Source organism: Podarcis muralis, chromosome 6, assembly GCF_964188315.1.
Source record: "Podarcis muralis chromosome 6, rPodMur119.hap1.1, whole genome shotgun sequence".
NCBI lineage: Eukaryota > Metazoa > Chordata > Lepidosauria > Squamata > Lacertidae > Podarcis > Podarcis muralis.
In genome coordinates, this window is record NC_135660.1 from 79,643,604 (window position 1) to 79,657,942 (window position 14,339).

Consider the following 14,339-nt stretch of genomic DNA (forward strand, 5'->3'; position numbering starts at 1 on the left):
AATGAACCCCATCCCTACTCCCAGGTAAACCGTATATAGGATTGCAGCCTCCACTTCTCAGCCCGTATCTGTTGGGATCTGGTTTCAGAAACAATTTTAGATTACTCAATTGAGTCATATGTGGCTAGGCAGAAAGCCCTCATATATAAGTTCTCCAAGTACAGAGCTCTCTGTATTGAGGCACCTTGTAAACAAAGCTCTGCTCTCTCTACAGTGTGGAATTAAGCCTTTTACAAATAATGTCTCATAATAGAATTCCTCTCATTAAAAGCAACAGTACTTGGACAAGTTCCCAAGCACTCTTCAATGCAGCGAACATCCTGTTTCTCAAACATTCCACTGGAAATTATTCCTCTCGGCAAATACTGTTTACCGATTATACATGTAATATTTAATTAGCTTTTTCTAATGCGCAGACTTTGGAGGAGGGCCAGTAGGTTGGCTCAGTTTTGTGGGTGGAAACAGCAGGCGTGCTCTCTCTCCTCCATCATATGTTCACTATTCATGTGTTCACTGAGTAGGGTCATGGGAGTCATGCATGCAGGAATTGTGATGCCCTTTAAAACCTCTGGCTGCCCACCTATGTCTCTGTTGTTCCTGAAGAGCCAAAAGGTCAATAATGCCCTGTTTACACGTCACCTAGAGTGGTTATGGTTAACACATCTCCATAGCTGCTGCAACAGAACTCCAGGTAGGTGCACAGGGCTTTTTCTCAACCGGAACTCTCCAGAACACTCCAGAACTCCGTTCCAGCATCTCTCAGGTGGGCACTATTGCCATTCTAAGAGAACAAGGGAGGCATTCATCATGAGTTTGGGCACCTCTTCTTCTAGTAAAATAGCACTGCAGGTACAGCAATAACATATCTTCAGCACAACTATTTACAATTGCTGAGACAGATGTATAGAACACTTCATTTTTTTAATCCAAATTTTCCTGTCAATTTTTGTCTGTCTGTCTTCCTTCCGTCCTTCCTCTCTTTCTCCTAAAGATGAAATGGAAACTTTCTGGCCTATAAAAGGCTCCTTAAAAAAAAAAGTAAAAAAGAAAGCAGCATATCTTCCCAAGGTAACGGGAAATCAAAATCTATTGCTGTTTTAGGTTGATACTAAAACAAGTGTCCCTGAAGAAATACTGAACTCAGATTGCTGGCTATGCAAGAAATATCCTGGTAGCATAAGCTGCTGCTTTGACTTTGCCAGGCAAGAATTCACATCAGCTCTTGGGGGTGTTCTTCCTTTGGTCTGTTTTTTTAATTTTAATTTTGAGTTGAAATAGTGTAAATAGAAAAAAAAGGAGACTCATAATCATCATCAAAAGCACAGCAATATTTGATATATCAGGATGCAACATTTGACATTCTGAAGGAGCGAGCCCTTCAACATTTGCAGGCTGTTTAAAGGTTGTGCAGTGTAGTATAGTAGTCTCATCCTTGCTACTTCAATACACTTTATTAATGATTGACAGGCAAGTCCTCCAAGTACACCCTTCCTTCAGGCTAAGCTGTCCATTAACTGGCCATTGTAAACATAATGAAATAACATATTGGGTCACACATCTGCTGTTATCAGCTGCTGCTCTAGACACTCATATGCACAAGTGCTAAAGAAGTGTGTTTAAACCTCTGTTCCCAATAGGCTCAGGGCTGGTTTAATCCAAATAGCAGAATCACAGGAAAACAAGCTTTTCCTGGACTGCACCATTTCAGAATATTGGGGGTGGGGAGTCACATGACTGCTGCCCTTGTCCTTCCTCGCAATGGTGTAAGATACTATTTCCTGACTGAGGGCTATTGTGACTGGAATTGGGAATCACTGTCATCACTCTCATAGTAGAATCAGAAAATTGCAGAGTTGGAAAGGATGCTGAGCATCATCTAGTCCAACCCCCTGCAATGCAGGAAGCTCAACAAGAGGTTCCCCATTCAATTTGAAACCATACTGGACCCTGCTTAGCTTTGCAAATGTGATAGCAGTTTTATCCCTGCAGCACTAGGATATTGACTAACTGAGAAGCATCAGAAGCGCACATGAGGAGAATTGTGGTTCATGTTCCATTATTCATTTGTCTAGTTGGGATAAATATACCACGTCTTATATTTACTAAATACCAATTAGATGTTTTATGAAATTCTAGGAAATTATGCTGAGATCTATTTATTTGTGACTGATGGTGGAGTATTGCCAGCTACACCTGTGCCTTGAAAGCCAAAAATCCATGCAAAAATCACGAAAGACAACACATAACTTCACACGCATTTTCAATATATTTGAATATGCATTTGAACATCAATGATTCTGCTTTGCTTTAGATCTAACAGATAAATCTTAAAAAAAGAAAATCTTTGTAAATGTTCCTAAGCATGGAAATCCTAATTTTCTTGATTCTATGTGGCAGATGTGGGTAAAAAAAATAAAAATCTGATTTTTATCTGCAGAACCACAATTCCCAGAAGCCAAGGCTGTTTTGTTGGTTTAGGATTGTAATGTAGGTGGAGGAATCTGACTAGAATTCACAGACAGTGAGACGATACTGGTTGCATTTTTTGTCATTCCAGGACCCATCCGTTTGCATCTCAACACAGTTTTCAGCTCCCTTGCCATTTGGTTCATATCGACGCCAATTTGTATAATTGACAGCCATTCCATCTAAATATTCAAATTCTCTCGGAACAGGGCTCTCCTTAATTCCCAGGTAGGCATATTGGTTTTTCTCCTTCACAATCTCCAAAATAGCATCATTCTCCTTTTCATTCATGGGTTTGGCAACAGAACCCCCAGAATTCTGGCATGTTTGAAGTATGGTTTCGAAATCAACTACCTTTGCATTGGTGGCAAATATTTTATCTCCTGCTTTGTTTATCATTCCTTTGAGAAGAAGCACTGCAACAGAGAATAAAAATCATGGTGATCCATTTTGTACTATATTGCAACAAAAATTGATGCATGCAAGCCACTGCTACATTTTATAGCATCAAGTGAAGAACATGCAGGTATAAACTAGGAATGGGTGAATCAATCTTTCTCCAGGCCATATTACTTTTTTGTGTGTTGTCCCAATCTCACATCATCCACATTACTGTGCATTTCCATTTTTTTCTAAAAAACATATAAATGCACAAAATGTGCATTTAAATACATTTTAAAATCTATATTTAAAAATGCTTTCTTTCTCTAAATGCAAATCAAGGGAGGATGTCCTGAAGCCCCATAGAAAGCACCAGATCTCCCTTTTTAAAGATGGACAGAGCTCCAATCTCAAAGAGTGAGGTTCGATGTCCGATTCCTCATTTCTGCTACTGCAGAAACTCCCATGGCCCTTACTCTATGAACATCAGAACACCAATATCAGTAGAGCCAAAAGGGGCCAAAAAGAAGACTTGGATCTGAGGAACCAAATGCTTTCTCAGTCCCCTGACTCACCCCCAAACCAGAAAGAAAGCTACACCAACCCAGGCAATGGTGTAGTGATGCGATGGGTGGGGGGCAGGGGGCAGGACTTGGAGAAGGCAGAAGAAGTGCAAGATCACTCCTGGCTCAGTGAGAGCCCAACTGGCATTGAATGTTGTAGATCAACCCCCTTCAGTGCTCCACCCCTCCCCAGTGACTTAAGTTTGCAGCCTAGATGTATTTTAACTCAAAATAGACATTAAAACAAACAAACTGATTTTCGTATGATTATTTTTGAGCCAAATACTGTGTTGACATATTATGGAAGTGCAAAAGCAGATGGGCAGCTAGGTTTTAATCTGCATGTTAATCTGAAAAGTGTGGCTCAGGCCACTTCCTAAAACCAGCTCTCATATTATTGCAGGAGGTTTTTTTTGAGGGGGGGGTATAACAATCTTCAGCTTTAACAACAACAACAACAACAATTTGGCTGGGTTTCCCCATCTGGCTGGGTTTCCCCAGCCACTCTGGGCGACTTCCAACAAAAGATTAAAAGTACATTAAAACATCAGTCTTTAAAAACTTCCCTAAACAGGGCTGCCTTCAGATGCTCATGTCAGATAGTTGTTTATTTCTTTGACATCTGATGGGAAGGCGTTCCACAGAGTGGGCGCCACTACCGAGAAAGCCCTCTGCCTAGTTCCCTGTAACTTTGCTTCTCGCAGGGAGGGAACCACCAGAAGGCCCTCAGCACTGGATCTCAGTGACCAGGCTGAACGAATGGAGTGGAGATGCTCCTTCAGGTATACTGGGCCGAGGCCATTTAGGGCTTTAAAGCTCAGCACCAACACTTTGAATTGTGCTCAGAAACGTACTGGGAGCCAATGTAGGTTTTTCAAGACTGGTTTCAAGACTGGTTTATGTTAAATTTTGATTGGTGATAGGGAATAGAATTTCTCTCTCCCTACCCCTTGCCAAGATAGTTTGAAAGAGGGATTGCTTCTTCTGGTGTGGACGCTCACCTTATGTTCACATTTGGTAAACAGGGTGGGGTTTGTTTGTTTGTTTGTTCTTTTAGAGAGAAAAAAATAAATGTGTGAATGCAATAGGGAAGTGAGCTTCTCTCAAACCACTTTTAACTCTCTTGAAGCTGTCGCTTGAAGTTACACAAAAGAAAATAAGTCAGGATCTCCCGTGTTATTCTTAACTTTGGTTTTCAGCAGTCTTGGGAAGGGTAAAAACAAAGAGATTACCTCCTTCAAGCCTCAATATTTTTTGATTCAGACTTCTGAGGACTTCCTGTACTTCTGGATCAAGAGAAGCAGGACGGCCTGTCAATTAAAATAATAAGAAAAAACTGAGCTGAGCTGTGCTTCATTGGCTACAGCAAATCCAGTGTTCTTGCTGTAAATCATTTTTGAAGGACATGTGTTTCCTTTTCAGCGAGGAATAATTCAGCCCATTTGTTGATCTTGAATTTATCAACGACCACCGAAAAATCCCTTCTGGAGTAAGATTTATTCCTAGCATATCAAAGACAGAAATCTCCCTTTCACCATTTAGTTTTAAGCTAGAGAATAAAAACCTATAAAACGGTTAATGCATATAGAATGAAAATCAAATCAAATAAAGTCAGGAAATTTCCAGGGGACTGTTTAGTTACATTCAAAGATAGAGAGATGAGGAACCTGATTTTGCAAAGAAATAGGGAAAAGAGATTATATATTGATGGACATTACATAATCATATTTAAAGACATTCCTATAAGGCTGTTAAAACGAAGAGAACCCTATAAACCACTAGTGCAATTGCTTAAAAAGAATAGGATCGATTTCAGATGGGAATTTCCGGAAGGGGTCTCTTTCTTTTACAAAGGAGTTAAAAGAAGATTGACTAGCCCCGAGGAAATAGGAAAGTTTACAAGAAGATATAAAGAGCTTCAGGCGGGAGAGGAGGAGCCGAAAGGTGCAGAAGGTGGACTTAAATTGAGGGAAGAACTAGAATTAGGTGAAGAGGAAGATCAGAGCAGAGGAGAACTAGAAGAAGACGAAGAGGAGGAAGAAGGAGAGGAGACAGAAAGGATATAGAATAATACCCAAACTAGAGCAACACCTAAATCAATATGTCTTTAAAATTATGGAATTGGAACATTAATGGAATGAACGATAAGAAAAAACGCAATGGAATTGAACGTATCCTAAAAAAGAAAAATTTAGATATCATATGCCTTCAAGAAACTCATGTGGCTAGCAAACATAAGAAAATCCTTATTAATAAGAGGTTAGGGAATGAATTTATCTCTTCGGATAAAAAGAAAAAAAGAGGAGTAGTACTTTATATTAAAAATAATATTGAATCACACCAATTATTTAAGGATGAGGAAGGGAGAATAATAGCAGTCCGTATTAAATGGCAAAGTGAAACGTTGATAATAGTGGGGATTTACGCGCCAAATGGAAATAAAACAGAGTTTTTCAGATTACTGGAAGAGAGATTATTTGAATATATGGATCAAAAAATTATAATAATGGGGGATATGAACGGGGTGGTCTCAACGGAAATAGATAGATTAAGGAAAACGAAGACAGAAGGAGGGAAATTACCTATGTCATTTTTTGAAATGGTTAAGAACTGTAACTTAGTAGACATATGGAGATTGAGACACCCCCTGGAGAAACAATATACATTTCACTCTGAACCGAACCAATCGATGTCAAGATTAGACCAAATATGGATATCAAATGAATTAACACTAAGAATCAAAAAAATTGAAATACAGGCTAAAGTTATCTCTGACCATAATCCCATAATAATGGAGATGAGGGGAGTTGAAGAACGAACCTTCAGATGGAGATTAAATGATAACCTATGGGACGATCAAAAATTCGTGGAAAAAATACGGACAAAATTATTTGAGTACTTTACAGATAACCTAGACAAAGGGGTAAAAACAAGTGTGGTATGGGACGTGAGTAAGGCAGTAATGAGGGGCCTGTTTATTCAACAAAATGTATGGAAAAGAAACAATAAAGAAAAAAGAACTAAAGAGATTTTGAGACAGATCACGGATTACGAACAAAAGTTAACTAAAAAACCAAACAATGAAAGGATATTGCAGGAAATAAAATCCCTTCAAACTCAATTTGCAATGTTAATAAATAAGGAGGTTGAGTGGAATATCAAAAGACTAAGACAGAAAAATTTCGAATTTGCCAATAAGTCAGGAAAATGGCTTGCATGGCAAGTCAAAAGGAGAAAGGAACAAAATATAATTAACAAAATACAATTAAACGGAGAAGAGATAACTGATCCAAAAGGAATTAGAAGAGGATTTATGGATTTTTACGAGCAATTATATAAGAATAAGGATAGAAACAACAATAGGAAAATAGAAAGATACTTAAAAGGGAAAATGGTGAGAAAGATCTCGACAGAGCAAAAAGAGAGGTTAAATGCTCCTATTTTCAGAGAAGAGGTAGAAGAAGTGATAAAGGAATTGAAAAGAGGGAAAGCCCCGGGCCCAGATGGGTTCACATCGAGCTACTATAAAGAAATGAAAGATATATTGATGAATCCGTTAGTTGATGTGATGAATAACACCTTAAAAGAAAGAGAGATTCCTAATACTTGGAAGGAGGCATTTATCACAATAATTCCAAAACAAGACGCAGATCCAACTCAAGTAAAAAATTATAGACCCATTTCTTTATTAAATACAGATTATAAGATCTTTGCTGGAATTTTAGCAAAAAGGTTAAAAAAGATATTAATAAAGATTATTCACAAAGACCAAGCGGGCTTCCTACCGGGAAGGCAAATAAAAAATAATACAAGAAGTATAATTAACATAATAGAATATTTATCGGAGAGATATGATAAACCAGCTAGCCTAATCTTTGTAGACGCGGAGAAAGCCTTCGATAACGTTGCTTGGGATTTTATGCTGAGAAATTTGGAATTTATGGAAGTGGGTCAAGAGTTCTGGAACGGTATAAAGGCAATCTATACGGAACAGAAGGCGAAGCTGATAATAAATAATGTGATTACAGAAGATATAAAAATATCTAAAGGAACAAGGCAGGGTTGCCCGCTTTCGCCGCTGCTTTTCATAGTCGTTTTGGAGGTCTTACTAAACGCAATAAGGCAAAATAAACAAATTAAGGGAATAACATTAGGTTCAAATGAATATAAAGTTAAAGCTTATGCTGATGATGTGGTTTTAACGGTGGAAGAACCTATAGATAGCATAAAGGGAATTTTGGAGGAGATGGAGGAATTCGGGAAGCTAGCAGGATTCAAACTGAATAAGAGCAAGACAAAAATGATCGTTAAAAATCTGGATCAAGACAAGATAGAACTACTACAGCAACAAACAGAAATCGAAGTTGTTAAAAAGGTAAAATACTTAGGACTCTGGCTCACTAACAAAAATATTGATCTATACCAAAATAATTACATCCCAGTGTGGAACGGAATTAAAAAAAATCTGGAGGTCTGGGCCAGGATGAAACTATCATTCTGGGGAAGAATATCGATGGTCAAAATGATGGTACTCCCCAAAATGTTATTTCTATTTCAAACGATTCCCATAATAAAAGGCACAAAAAACTTTAAAGAATGGCAAAAGGCGATCTCTAGATATGTCTGGGAAGGAAAGAAGCCCAGAATTAAGTTTAAGTTATTAACAGATATAACAGATAGAGGGGGCTTCGCCTTACCAGACATGAGATTGTATTATGAGGCTGTATGCCTTTGCTGAATAAAAGAATGGATAAAGCTGGAGGATACAGAGTTATTGGATCTGGAAGGGTATACGAACAGATTTGGGTGGGATGCGTACCTTTGGAGGGATAAAATAAGAGGGCATAAGGGATTCTGCAGCCATATTTTTAAGGGACCGTTGATAGAGGTTTGGAATAGATATAAGAATATTTTAGAACCAAAGACCCCACACTGGCTGCCCCCATTGGAGTTGATAAGTGTAAAGAAAGTTAATATGGAGAAAAAATGGGGCAGGTATGGAGAAATGGTAATGAAGGAAGGAGGGAAGTGGAAGGTAAAACCATACGATCAGGTTAAAATATATACATACGATTGGTTGAGCTACTTCCAGATAAATGAAATATTTAAAAAAGAGGTGAAAGAGAGGGGCTATGAAGAAAAGGAATCGACATTTCAGAGAGAGATAATAAACAATGATCATAAAAATCTGTCAAATATGTACAAAAGACTGCTAGAATGGAACACGAAAGATGAGGAAGTAAAAACTGTGATGACTCAATGGATAAAGGACTTTGGCTACGACATTCAACTGGAGAATTGGGAAAAATTGTGGAAAGTGAATATAAAATTTACAGCATGTGTGTTATTAAGGGAAAATATGTTGAAGATGCTATACAGATGGTATATGACACCCGTAAAACTAGCTAAGATGTATAAAACAGATAACAAATGCTGGAAATGTAGACAAAAAGAAGGGACGTTTTATCATTTATGGTGGGAGTGTAGGAAAGTTAAAAGCTTTTGGGATGAAATCTATAATGAAATGAAAAAGATATTATGTTATACTTTTGTAAAGAAGCCTGAAGCTTTCTTATTAGGGATGGTGGGAAAAGATATTAAAAGAAAGGATTGTAAAATCTTCCAGTACGCGGTAACAGCAGCTAGAATTGTGGTAGCGCAGAAGTGGAAGCAGGAAGAAAGCCCAACGATAGCAGAGTGGAGATTAAAACTGACTGAATATGCGGAGCTGGATAAATTAACAGGGAAAATTAGATACAGTAAGGATCAAAAGTTTATTGATGATTGGGGAAAATTTGTGGGTTATCTGGAGAACAAATGTTTAGTAAATACAACGCTAGTGGGATTTAAAGAGGCACTGTAAAGCACTAATAAGTACTGCCTATTGGAAATAATGCATGAAGGGAGGTATGAATGGCAGTATGAACGATTGGAATGCGTTATAAAGAAGCAAATACGAATGAATGTCAATGACGTTGAAGGAAGTCCAAAATGTATGAGATGTATTAAATACGGATATAATGTATATATAATGGAATATAAATAAAATTTTAAAATGCAAAAAAAAAAAAACAACAACAAAAAAACGGTTAATGCATCTTATTTTGTCCAATGTTAGGCGAGTCAATGAATTGAACACAAATGAGAGTGTAACATCTGTAGCAGGTATCCTGCATGAATTCTAATCCACTTTCAAAGTCATTGATTCCAAACAAGCCTAATCTAATTGTGGTGTATCCTATGCACTACTCATTTTTTTTCTTTCTTTTCAGTCCTAAATTAGCTGCCTATTGATAATATATACATGAGGGTGGAGCTAACTCAATCAAAAGTAATTCCAAGCAATGCATGAACCTTTCAAAAGGACGTTGGGGTAAATCTTATACAGTGGTACCTCAGGTTAATTCATTCCAGAGGTCAGTTCTTAACCTGAAACTGTTCTTAACCTGAAGCACCACTTTAGCTAATGGGGCCTCCTGCTGCCACTGCGCCGCTGGAGCACAATTTCTGTTCTCATCCTGAAGCAAAGTTCTTAACCCAAGGTACTATTTCTGGGTTAGCAGAGTCTGTAACCTGAAGCGTATGTAACCTGAGGTACCACTGTATGATCAATCAAACAGTTTGGTATCATTTTGAAAATCAGTCTCTGAAGCATGATACATAAGGCATATGCTTAACCTCAAGAGACATTGTACCAAAGTGTAATTGACAAATTAATCTGTGTCTGTGCAGTGAGCCAGATATTTCACCAACAGATTGAAAGCCCTTGTCTGCACTGTGTTTACTTGATCTTGTAGATGTCCTAGGCACAGACCAGTCTTTGTACAAGGCCATACAGGGATGAAGAGGCTTAGTCCCTTACCTTTATAATAGCATGAATTGTGTTTTATTATGCTTGGGGTATTCATTTATTCGAGTCGATTCAACATTAGCTTTGAGGCAATTAGGGATGGTTTCAATTTCGGTTCCTCTCAGTTTCTGATTTTTCCAAACTCAATTTCAGTTCTGCACATTTTTTTACATCTGTTTGTAATTTATTTATTTATTTATTTTAAAAAAATCCTCATGAAAATTCACCAGGATTTTGGAGCAAATTTATTCTAAGATACGTATTTTGTCTGTATATGGATTGCCTAATATACACATCTTTGTGTAGCAATTTCTAATATAATGCATATTTGCAAGCATATTCACAAATCTATGCATCTTTATATACACTTTACCCTAGTATATGCATTTTGTACACAGTACATTACTTGGCTAGACTTATATTACAAAATTCGGGGAAGAGTGAATGTCAAAAGATGACTGTGTTTCAGTTCACATGTTGTAATGTGAAATGGATCAAATTTCTTCCTCATCCCCAAAAGTAATTAATAATTGTATCGCCTAAGTGTACAGGGAAACTTGTCACAACAGTTTTCCTGGCTCTCTTTATATTTATATTATATTATATTATATTATATTATATTATATTATATTATATTATATTATATTATATTATATTATTTATTATTATTATTATATTATATTGTATATTATAGGTTATGCAATTCCTTTTTACCTTCTGGGCCTCTCTCTCCCTTTTCTCCTTGTTCACCTCTTGGCCCTGGTGGACCAGGAAGTCCATCTCTTCCAGTAGCACCCGGCAGACCATTAGGAGGGCCCATTGGACCTAGAAGGAAACACAGGAACAAAGATATGCAAGGCACTCCTCAATGGTACACTATAGAAGCGGAGACTAAAGAATAATTTCAAGGCTGCAGGTGCCCTTCAAGGAAGCAGATTGCATTACAGTCTGCGTAACTCAATACCATAGTCCAATCTCCTTGGAATGATGACTCAGAAACCAAAATCTTACTATAGTATCTCTTGTCCCTGAAGATATAAAAACCTTATTTCATGGGCAATGAAATATGATGACACATCAGCTAACCTTTTTAGTGTGTGCACACAAATCACTGAATACCTCTTAGCTGCTCACTGAATATTTTGATCACATAAAAAAGGAACAATTTAGTTATTCTTTCTTTCCCAAAGTATTTTTTTGGAAAGATTCAGGAAATCATCCTTCCAGTACAAAAGTAGAACCAAACTAAGAAATCTCCTTTCTTGAATGCATTGCCTGATAATTCACATAGTTAACATTTTTTATTTGCTTGATAAATTGAATTACCCAATCCAATTTTATTTGTGACCAAGCATAAGGAGAGACATGAAGACAGTCTTCAAATATCGGAAGGGCTACCACACAGAAGATGGGGTAGGCTTATTCTCTGTCCTAAAGCATTTGGAGAAATGAAATACTAGGAGGCACTTCCAAACGGCAGTGCAACAATCTGCCTTGGGAGGTAGTGGGTCTTCCTCACTGAATGTATTTGAGCAGAGGGTGCTGGGCAGCCATCGGTCAGAGATGTTGCAGTTGTGTCCTGCAAACCTCTGGTGAGTCAGTTTTCAATTCTTTTTGGTGGCTCACAAGTTATGCAGACCTAATCTGAACATTACTAGAGACCAGTGGGACCATAGTTTCTTGAAAACACCATGACTTTAGTTTTCTTGTAATTCACAGCCAGCTGTTCTCTTTGGCAGTATTCTGAGAATGCCCTCATCAATCTTTTTAGGCCCACTTTATGTGGAAAGGAGCTCTCATGATCAAATTGATGAATGTGTGTGTGTGTGTTTGTGGGATCCTTAATGGTCCCTGATCCCCACCCCAGTTTTACCCAAATCATGTTCCCTCCCCATAGCTCTCTAAAAACTGTAATTAAGGGGGGGGTATCACAAAAAGTAAAGGAGCTGGGCCTTTTTTGACACTCTGTTATTTGAACACTGATATGAATTGGTCTACAATCAGGTGTCTGTAAGATGCAATACTAGTTCATTACCAGTAATTTTTAATACTAGGCTTTGTATTATAATAAAAACAAGTTGATACCTGGTGGTCCTGGGTCGCCTTTCATCCCATCACGCCCATCTCTCCCAGGCACCCCACTTGACCCCGGAGTCCCCGGGATGCCTGGAACTCCTGCACATTTGTCTCCTGCCTGTCCAAGACACGGAAGAGTAAAAACAGCGACTGCTACTGCCGCATGAAGGAACTGGGACAAGACTTTCATTTCTGACCCGCTGTAAAAAAGAGAGAGCATACATTTAAAATAGCACAGCATTTCTCTCAGAATGAGCTCAGTCATAATATTCATTTTAAAAATAGTCAAAGCCGTTAGTTCTAAACTGTGAAACTTGAAATGTTAAATAATTTTTGTTTTGGTCATTTGAGGTCCTCCCCCCTCATACTGCTCATCTCGAACAAAGACAGACGAAGGTCAATATTACAAAAGGAAATAATGACGATACAAGATGTTGCGATGAAATATTTCCAAATGATGGTGATGATGTTTCAGCCAGTAATCTTGACCACTAAATGCTAACTGAAGTCAACTTACCCTTGTGTTCCACCTGGATAGGAAAGAAGGTTTCAAACCATGCAATTTATACAGTGCAGCTGCACAGCTGGCTTGATACTCAAGTAGAAATTTGATATACACTTGTGGGCGTAGATGGAAGTTTGGTAAGGGTGGGTTTGAAGGAGTCCTTGTTTTATTAATGCACTCCATTTGCTTGGTAAATACTTCAGATATTATAAAGGACCCAGTGATGACATTTCCCTTGAAAACAGGAGTGGGAAACATCTAAAGATTTGTTTAGCAAAACGTGGAGGAAAATCTGCAGGAATAAAGAGGATGATTCTAAAGAACCAAAACCTCAATAAAAAGATATAAAGATTTACACATTGAGGGAGGGTGAACGCCATTCAAAAAATTGAAGGACTTACATGAAACTCAGTCCCTTTACAGTTAACACATCATGCTTTTCATCCTTTGGAACTATTTTCCTGCAACACACTGCAGGAACATGGAGTGAAGGACCCTCTCCTGATGTTCTACAGGGGAGGTAACCTTAACATAAGGGTTTGTCAAACATATAGAAGAGATTCCACAAAAGAGATTCCAAAGAACCAGCTCCTTATTCAAAGGATACAAGTGGTTTAAAAGAGACAAGAGAAGAAAGTTAAAGTTTCATTGACAAATTAGAAATTAACAACTCACTGGGTCTAGGTGGAGTCCACCAAAAACATCTTATGGAACTCAAATGCGAAATTTCCAATCATCTAACAAAAATATGGAACATATCCCTCATGTTGGACTTTGTACCTGAGGACTTGAAAGTGGCCAATGTACTGATTTAAAAAGGGAGGAAGGGGAGAGCCAGGAAATTTCAGGCTAGTTAGCTTAATATCAGTTCTAGGTAAATTGGTGGAAAATATTATTAGAGATAAAATTATCAATCCTATAGAAGAACAAGTCCCGCTGATAAGAAATCAGCATGGCTTCTGCAAAGGTTCCCCTGGCCTCGTTAAAGGTTGAAATTGTCAGCAAGTGTACAGATAACAATGATCCAGATGGCACGGAACATGGTTCTTCACCAAAAGCTATCAAGTAAATGTGATAGCTATGGGATAAAAGGAAGGGTCCCCTTATGGCTGACAAATGGTTGAAAATAAATGGACGGATGTCACAATGAGCTAGCTCCTTCAAGGATCTTTACTGGGATTCATGCTTTTTGACTGTGTCATGTGACAAAGACACATCAGAGCAGAAGCAGCAAAGGAGGCTGGGAAGTGCTGGGACTGCACAATCATTTGGGCCTACTAAAGTTATTCAGTCCTAACTGCTAACTGTTGAGTCACTCTGACATGTGACTTAGCAGCCAGTTTTTCTCTGTGCTCTCTAAGTTTTCAGTTAGAGTCAGTCTGCCTCAGCTGTGAGCAGAGTCAGTGTGTAATCTCAGTCAAACTGTTTGGAACCATGTTGTTTATGAAGAAGTTTATTTTAATTCAGTAAAGCTTTTATTCTTTAAAACTCTGCATTA

General features: G+C 38.0%; 1 protein-coding gene across 1 annotated transcript; it reads right to left on the reverse strand.

Annotated features, from left to right (window-relative positions):
* Positions 1-2,385: 2,385 nt before the first annotated feature.
* LOC114596698 (pulmonary surfactant-associated protein A-like) lies at positions 2,386-12,556 on the reverse strand. The gene is made up of 4 exons (XM_028728445.2): positions 12,346-12,556; positions 10,975-11,085; positions 4,643-4,720; positions 2,386-2,882 (listed from the first exon to the last, which is right to left on the reverse strand). Exons 1-4 carry the CDS (start codon positions 12,554-12,556, stop codon positions 2,506-2,508), a joined length of 777 nt encoding a protein of 258 aa, XP_028584278.2. The 3' UTR covers positions 2,386-2,505.
* Positions 12,557-14,339: the final 1,783 nt, after the last annotated feature.

Coding starts and splice junctions, on each gene's coding strand:
- LOC114596698 (XM_028728445.2), bottom strand. CDS start 12,556: ATGCTCTCTCTTTTTTACAGCGGGTCAGAAATGAAAGTCTTGTCCCAG. Junction 11,086..12,345: donor AGGCGACCCAGGACCACCAG/GTATCAACTTGT, acceptor GTTTCCTTCTAG/GTCCAATGGGCCCTCCTAAT. Junction 4,721..10,974: donor GGGAGAGAGAGGCCCAGAAG/GTAAAAAGGAAT, acceptor TTTAATTGACAG/GCCGTCCTGCTTCTCTTGAT.